This window comes from Chrysochloris asiatica, unplaced genomic scaffold (assembly GCF_000296735.1).
Source record: "Chrysochloris asiatica unplaced genomic scaffold, ChrAsi1.0 scaffold00378, whole genome shotgun sequence".
Lineage (NCBI taxonomy): Eukaryota > Metazoa > Chordata > Mammalia > Afrosoricida > Chrysochloridae > Chrysochloris > Chrysochloris asiatica.
In genome coordinates, this window is record NW_006408896.1 from 550,937 (window position 1) to 559,604 (window position 8,668).

General features: G+C 46.9%; 1 protein-coding gene across 1 annotated transcript; it reads left to right on the top strand.

Annotated features, from left to right (window-relative positions):
• The first annotated feature begins 6,810 nt into the window (after positions 1 to 6,810).
• ODF3B (outer dense fiber of sperm tails 3B) lies at positions 6,811 to 8,412 on the top strand. Its single transcript, XM_006876387.1, has 6 exons — positions 6,811 to 6,919; positions 7,105 to 7,308; positions 7,562 to 7,666; positions 7,833 to 7,954; positions 8,079 to 8,219; positions 8,332 to 8,412. The coding sequence occupies exons 1-6, from the start codon at positions 6,811 to 6,813 to the stop codon at positions 8,410 to 8,412; spliced, it is 762 nt and encodes a 253-aa protein (XP_006876449.1).
• The last annotated feature ends 256 nt before the right edge of the window (positions 8,413 to 8,668 follow it).

Below are 8,668 nucleotides of genomic sequence, written 5' to 3' on the forward strand. Positions count from 1 at the left end.
AAGTCCTCTACTTGGTATTTACCCACAAGAAATACGAACCATAACATGAGTAGATATATGCACACCAATGTTCATAGCAGCACTATTTACGATAGCAAAAAGATGGAGACCGCCAAAGTGCCCATCAACTGAAGAATGGATAAACAAACTGTGGTACATACACACAATGGAATATTATGCTACCTTGAAGAATAACAAGGAAGCTGTGAGCCACCGCATAACATGGGTGAACCTTGAGGACATTATGTTGAGTAAAATTAGTCAGTCACAAAAGGAGAAATACTGCCTAGGACCACTACTGTAAAAGGCTAAGAAAAAGAACCCATACTAAAACAAGGGGTGTGGGGGGGGAATTCTTTGCTGATTACTGGGATGAGGAGGGTGGGGTGAAGGGAGGGAGGAGGTGGAACGCAGGGTAGGAAATAGACACAGGATAGTTTGGGTGCTGGGGAGGGGGACAATGCACAAGAAGGGGAGAGGGCATAGAATAACAAGACAGATGGGAGAAAAATTAGGCAGGTTTGCATGTGCTAAGTGGGACAGAGATAAATAATGATGTATGCACAACATTGGAACAACAAGGTTCTGGGATACAGGGATTGAGGCATGGTTGGAATGGGCAAAACAGGGGAAATAATGTTAAAAGATGCTTGAAACAACAGTGTTCTGTGAGTAGATACATGGATTGAGTCATAGGCTGAATGGGTAACAAAGGGGGGAAATGTCTGTGTTTGGCTGTCTTGTGGATATTGGTTTCCCATGTCTACGATTGTAAAATAGACAGCTATGTGTGATAGAAATGAATATTGGGAATTATGATGACAGAAAGCTTGTAGGCCATCTACAACCTATAACTTAATTTGCTAAAGCGAGACTTAGAATTTGCCCAGGGAAATAGACTTCTTGTTAAACCTTTGTAGAGTACAGGGCCTTAGGTAGAATCCTGAGTCCCACCCAGAACCTTCTGAGTTTGGGTATTTTCACTTGAAAAGACATGCAGATCAACACAAAACTGCTGGGCTAACAGAAGATTCTTATTGGAAAAAAGATCTGTAGGAAAAAAGCAGACTGTTGTTTGAATTTCAAGCAGACTGTTTGCTCTGGAGGGATCAAGGAAAGAAAAGTCAATCCATCAGGGGAAAACCCTCTTCTAGGACTGAAACTTAAAGGGAACCCTCTAGCAGTCTAGTCTCCTGACTGGTGAACACTAGGGTCGACTTGTAAGTGGAATCAGGGGGCAACGCAGCAGTGAAGACATAGGCTGATCTTGGCCACGTTCCATTGACACCCATTGACCTTGAGATGAGAGAGAGAAGAGGGAGGGCTGGCTGGTCTGAAGTTTAGGGTGATGTGTGAACCCTTGAAGCCATGGGCACTGACCTAACCCGTGGGGGCCAGTGCTGAGAATGAATCTGCCAGCTGGTCTGAAGTGCGGGGAGGTGTGTGTGAACTCCCAAACCTGAAGCTAGTACTCATTTGACCTAGCATGGATGGTTAGCTAACCAGAACTAGAACAGATGAAGATAAAGATGTTTGATACGATGCTGTGAGCAAATGTAAGTTGCTATAATTTGATTAACTAGACTTTTGCTTAAGGATGCAGTTGCTCAAAAGTCCAACCAGAATAGAAGGATTCTTCATATCAAGGAACAAGCTTGTTTCCTCAGAGTTGATTGTTGTTGTTGTTGTTAAGTGCCATCGAGTCGGGTCCGAGGACATGCAATTTGACATTGGCTATAAAAATGAAGGCATGAAGTGGCTGGCTTACAAGCTTTCAAGAGTGTGCTGAGTTTCAGAATGAGGATGGTAATGTAGAATTCCCATTGAATAGTTTTCCTCTTTATCAGATGACTCTGGTGAAAGGGAATGGGGGATGATGGTGATAGCATTTTATGGTTCAGTTGTGAGCAATTGTTAACAGGATTAAATGTGACTGTCACAATTGTAACTGTACAAAATGTGTAACTAAAAGGGGGAAGTAGTTAATATTTCCACCACTCGTCTGTCAGTTTGTCATACTGTGGTGGCTTGTGAGTTGCTGTGATTCTGGAAGCTATGCCACCGGTATTTTAAATACCAGCAGGGTCACCCATATTGGACAGATTTCAGATGAGCTTTCAGACGAAAGACTAGAAGGAGTGACAAACTACTTCTGAACATTTAGTCACTGAAAACCTTATGAACTGCAGAGAAACACTATCAGATATAGTGCCAGAAAATGAGCCCCTCAGGTTAGAAGTCACTCAAAATGCAACTGGGGAAGAGCTGCCTCCTGAAAGTACAGTTGACTGTGATGACCTAAATGGAGTAAAGCTCATGGGAGAAAAGCCCACAGGACCTTCATCTGCTAATGGGGCACAACTCAAAATGAAGAGAAACAGCTGTAAGCATCCATTAATAATTGGAACATGGAATGTACAAAGTATGAACCTAGGAAAATTAAAAATCATCAAAAATGAAATGGAATGCATAAACATCACTATCTTAGGCATTAGTGAGCTAAAATGGACTGGTGTTTGCCATTTTGAATCTGACAACCACATGGTTTACTATGCCAGGAATGACAAATTGAAGAGGAATGGTGTTGCAGTCATTGTCAAAAAGAATATATCCATCTTAGTCATGAGGTACAAGGCTGTTTATGATAGGACAATATCCATGTGCCTACAGGGAAGTCCAGTTAATACCACTATTATTCAAATTTATGCACCAACCACTAAAGCCAGTGAGGATGAAATAGAAGAATTCTACGAAGTTCTTCAATCTGAAATCGATCAAACATGCAATCGAGATGTATTGGATCATTAGTGGTGATTGGAATGCAAAGGTTGGGAGCAAAGAGGAAGCATCAGTAGTTGGAAAATATGGCCTTGGTGATAGAAATGATGCTGGAGAACACATGATAGAATTCTGCAAAACGAATGATTTGTTCATTTCAGATACCTTCTTTAGACAGCATAAGACTATACACATGGACCTCATCAGATGGAATACACAGAAATCAAATTGACTGCATCTGTGGAAAGAGACGATAGAAAAGCTCCATATCATCAGTGAAAACAAGGCCAGGGGCAGATTATGGAACAGACCATCAATTACTCATATGCAAATTCAAACTGAAGCTGAAGAAAATGAAAACAAGTCCACAAGAGTCAAAATGTGACCTTGAATATATCCCACCTGAATTTAGAAATCATCTGAAGAACAGATTTGATACATTAAACATTAAAGACCAAAGACCAGAAGAGTCGTGGGATGATAAAAAACATCATACATGAAGAAAGCAAAAAGTCATTGAGAAGACAAGAAAGAAGGAAAAGGTCAAAATGAATGTCAGAAGAGAAACTGAAACTTGCTCTCCAGTGTAGAGATGTTAAGCAAATGGAAGAAATGAGGAGGTACAAGAGCTGAACAGAAAATTTCAAAGATCAGGTCGAGAAGATGAAGCCAAATATTACGACAAAATGTGCAAAGATCTAGAGTCAGAAAACCAAAAAAGAAGAACACACTCAGCATTTCTCAAGCTGGGGGAACTGAAAAAAAATTCAAGCCTAGACTTTCATTACTGAAAGATTCTCTGGGCAAATTATTGAATGATGCAGAATGCATCAAGAGAAGGTGGAAGGAATACACAGAGTCACTGTACCAAAAGGAAATGGTTGATGTTCAACCATTTCAAGAGGTAGCATATGATCAATAGCCAATGATACTGAAGGAGGAAGTCCTTTGTGCACTGAAGTCATTGGCAAAGAACAAGGCACCAGGAATTGATGGAATACAAATTGAAATATTTCAAGATAGTGAGGCCATGGAACGAGGGATATCATTGCTGATATCCAATGGATCTTGGCTGAAAGCAGAGAATATCAGAAAGATGTTTACCTGTGGTTTACTGACTACACAAAGGCTTTCGATTATGTGGATCATGACAAGCTATGGACAACATCGTGAAATGTGAGTATTCCAGAACACTTAATTGTGCTCATGAGGAATCTGTGCATGAACCAAGAGGCAGTTGTTCAAACAGAGCATGGGAACACCAAAAGGTTTAAAATTAAGAAAGGTGTGCGACGGGGTTGTATTCTTTCACCATACTTAGTCAACCTGTATGCTGAGCAAATAATCTGAGAAGCTGGGTTATATGAAGAAAAACATGGCATCAGAAGTAGTGGAAGACTCATTAACAACCTGTGATATGCAGATGATACAACCTTGCTTGCTGAAAGTGAAGAGGACTTGAAACATTTAATGATGAAGATCAAAGAGCACAGCCTTTGGTATGGATTACATCTCGATGTCAAGAAAACAAAAATCCTCACCACTGGACCAATAAACAACATTCTTATCAACGGAGAAAAGATTGAAGTTGTCAGGGACTTCATTCTTCTTGGATCAACTATCAACACTCACGGAAGCAGCAGTCAAGAAATCAGACAACATATTGTATTAGGCAAATCTGCTACACAAGACCTTTTTAAAGTGTTGAAGAGCAAAGATGTCAGCTTGAGGACTAAGGTGCGCCTGACCCAAACCATGGTATTTTCAATAACTGCATATGCATGCGAAAGCTGGACAGTGAATAAGGAGGATCTGTGAAGAATTGATGCTTTTGCGTTATGGTGTTGGAGGAGAATATTGAAAGTACCATGAGCTGCCAAAAGAACCAATCTGTTTTGGAAGAAGTGTAGCCAAAGTGCTCCTTGGAGGCCAAGATGGCCAAACTTCGTCTCTCATACTTTGGACATGTCAGGAGGGAGCAGTCGCTGGAGAAGGATATCATGTTTGCTAAGGTGGAGGGTCAGAGAAAAAGAGGAAGACCCCCAATGAGATGGATTGGCCAAGTGGCAGCATCGATGGACTCAAGCGTGGCAACAGTAGTGAGGTTGGCCCAGGATCAAGCAGTGTCTCATTCTGCTGTGCATAAGATCGCTATGAGTCGGCGCCAACTCGATGGCACCTAACAACAACAACAACAACAACATTTTGTTGGAAAATCATTCGTGTCTTCTAGATTTTCAAATTTGTTGTCACAGAGTCACACGATGAAAACTTAAACCATTTTACTCTCTCCTATGTAGTAATTTTCCATCCCTTCATATGCGTGTTAAAATTGGACAATGAATAAGGAAGACCATAGAAGAACTCATGCATTTGAGTTATAGTGTTGTAGAAGAATATTAAGAGTACCATGGACTGTTGGAAGAACACAGTAATCTATTTTGGAAGAAGCAAAGCCAGAATACTCCTTGGAAATCAGGATGGTGAGACTTCGTCTCTCATACGTCCATCATGTTATCAGGAGAGACCAATCCCTGGAGAAGGACATCATGCTTGGCAAAATGGAGGGTCAGCAAAAAAGAGGAAAACCCCCCAGGAAAGGGATTGGCACAGTGGCAGAAACAATGGACTCAAACATAAGAATTATAAGGTTGCCACAGAACCAGGCACACTGTTGTGCAGAGATAGGGTCGCTATGAGTTGGAACCGACTCAATGGAATGGCACCTAACATGTTGTTAGTAAGTCATTTTCTCATTTCTAAACTTGTTTACTTTTGCTTTTTCCTCCCTTGGTGGAAATCTCTGGAATATTTATCTACTTATTGGTCTTTTTAAAATGGCTCTCGTGTTTATCCTTTCTACTTTTCTGTTAGTTCCTACTTCATTCTGAACATTTATTTGATTATTTATAATGTTTTAACATAAATACTATATTCCTTTATTTTAAATTTTTCTTGATTAATAACAAAGTCATTTGAGGCTATAACTTTTCCTCTGAACATAGCTTTAGTTGAATCCTGTAGGTATGAAGGGATCCAGATTTGCAAGGTTGTATAGATAAATTTGTAACTGCAGATTTTAGTGTTTTTTTTGATTCATCGGTTTTGCTTTGGTTTTGCAAAACAGACTTATTACTTTCTAAGTATATGTGATCAAATCATATGTTCTATTATATCTTTCTGTTCAACATATATGACTTACGACTTTTTGTAGCCGAGGAATTTTGCAAATATTCCACGGGCTTTAACAAATGCAAGCTGTCCTACAAATTTCAATCGGATTGAGTTTGCTGGTTGGATTATTCAATTCTATTATTCCGGAATTTATTTTTGTCTTCAGATCTGTTCATTTCTGGAATGAGTGAACCGAAGCCTGAAGAAGCGCGAGGCTATGTGTTCTGATGGGCAGTCCAGGCCGAGTGATGAGAGGCTCCGCCAGAAACGCTGCAGGGAGTGGGGGCGGAGCCAGGCTGGGGTGCTGAGAGGTCAGTCAGGTTGCCAGGAAGCGGGACAGGGACACAATGGGGTCTGGGAGTTGGGCTGGGCGGGGGAGGAAGTCCAGCTAGACCCGCCAGCCCACCTTGCCTTCCGCGCTGGGAGCCATCAGAACAGGTCAGTCGTCCATTCATACATCAGGGGCTCTGGTGCTCCGGGGCCCCCACGCCCGCCCCTCCCCAGGATATATTTGTCTGACGTCCAAGATCTCCCGGCTTCGAAAACCTGAAGGATTTCCTTCCCAAAACTGGTGGCCACATACCCCATTCCGAACTCATTTTGTGGGCAGAGGACGGGAGATGGTCTTGAAGTTCTGTCCCCGATCCACGCCCCGCCCCACGTCCCACCACGGAGCCAGGAAAGCTACTGTTTGTTTTCCTAGCGCCTGGGATACCGGGTGTGCCCCGCCTCCGGAATAGAATTGAGCGGGATGGGACTTGGGGGTGAGCTCTCCGTGAATTCGGGTGGAGGGAGGATCGGGGCCGCCACCCTCCCATCCACAGGTGCCGCCGATCGCACGCTCCAACCACTGGAGCTATGGGCTCAGACATCTGGGTCGGCCCGTGGCGGCCACACAGACCCCGCGGGCCCATCGCAGCGCTCTCCAGTGGCCCGGGGCCCAAGTACAAGCTGCCGCCGAACACGGGTACCCAGGCTGCGAACACTAGGGGAAGGGGCTTAGTGGGGGGCGGAAGTAGGGGCTGGAGGATGCGGCCTGGGGAAGGCTCTATTCTAGGGGCTGTTAAGAAGGTGGGGCCGAGACTATGCCTCAGGAAGAGGGCGGGCGTGGGGAGGGGAACGGTCAGCGGTGACCCTGGGACACTCCCTCAGGCTATATCCTCCACGACCCTTCTCGGCCCCGCGCCCCCGCCTACACCTTCGGTGCACGCCTCCCCACCCAGCAGCAATCGTGCAGCCCGGGGCCCGGCCACCTGGTGCCTGCCCGCATGACCGTGCGCGGCCCCGACGGCTCCCCCTCCTATTCCATCTACGGGCGCCCTCGCGACGCGGCGCGCTTCCACACTCCCGGACCGGGTCAGGACCCCCACCTGGGACCCCCACCTCCCCAGCGCCAAGCCGCCTCCAGGGAATTCCCACATGAACCCCGAGCCCCTCTCGGGGACCCTAACATCCCAGATTCAGGACCCCTATGTCAGGAATTTCAAAATCCAGAACCCCGACTCCCACGGGGCTTTGACAAATAGTGGGTCCAATTCCCTGTAGTCCCAGGACCCCAGCCCCAACCAGTCCCCGCAGGTCCGGCCCACACTCTCCGTCTGCTCCACAGGCAGATACTTCCCGGAACGAGCTGGGAATGTGGCGTACCCAAGCGCGCCTCGGCACACCATCGCACCTAGAAACTGGGGTGTCCAATCTGATCAGCAAACCCCAGGTTAAGACCGTCCCAGCACTGTGGAATCTCTCCCCTGCCTTCCCCCGGGCCCGCCCTCCATGGTGCATACCACAGGCGCTGGGACCACCCAGCACTTGGGGTGTGGGAAAACCCTGGGCCTGTCCTCATGACCCCAGCCCAGTCTGGCCTAATTCACCCGCTCCAGGCCCCGGAACCTACACGGTGCCCTCCCTCTTGGGCTCCCGCGCCATCGACAAAATCTCCGCCCCAACTTACTCCATCTACGGCCGCAGCGCAGTGGGCACCTTCTTCGAGGATCTCAGCAAGGTGGGAGAGGGACCGCCAGGGCTCAACGTAATAAGGGGTCCTCAGAACCGCTAGAGATCAAGGGCAGGGTTGGTGGTCAGCGCAGCATGGAAGCCAAACCTAGCGACTGCCCTGCCTTCAGCAGACGCCAGGCCCCTGCGCCTACCACGTGGTCAGCCCCGGGGTCTACAAGTCCCGGGCCCCCCAATTCACCATGCTGGCGCGAACTTCATTACCAGAAGACAACACCCAGAAGCCAGGGCCCGCAGCCTACAACGTGGACAAGGTGGCCTGGTGTCCAGGGGCAGGGGGGCAGGGGGCAGGGGCAGGAATTGAGGTTCCGGGCACGCGAAACCGGATGGCCTGTCCTTGCGGTCAGCGATCCCTATCACCCACAGCACCGGAAGCCTGGCGGCTGGAGCTTCGGGATCCGGCACTCTGATTACCAGGCCCGGATCTTGACCAACATGGATGATTGACCCGCAGGCGGGCGCGGCCCCACAAATGTTTGCTTAAAAGGTCCCACGCCATCCAGTGTCAGCGTCTCTGCACATCTGCGTTGTCGGTCATGGGGTGATGGTGGGGAGGGCAGAAAGTGGGCAACGAGGGGCTTCCTCCATCTGCTGAAAGCTCCATCCCACCCCAGACCCTCTGAGATGATGGTCCAAGTGGCCACTCGCAGCGAGCCGGCTGGAATCCAGAGCAGAAACAAGTGAGGATGGTGGAGGACACGTT

Coding starts and splice junctions, on each gene's coding strand:
- ODF3B (XM_006876387.1), top strand. CDS start 6,811: ATGGGCTCAGACATCTGGGTCGGCCCGTGGCGGCCACACAGACCCCGC. Junction 6,920..7,104: donor CAAGCTGCCGCCGAACACGG/GTACCCAGGCTG, acceptor ACACTCCCTCAG/GCTATATCCTCCACGACCCT. Junction 7,955..8,078: donor TCTTCGAGGATCTCAGCAAG/GTGGGAGAGGGA, acceptor TGCCTTCAGCAG/ACGCCAGGCCCCTGCGCCTA.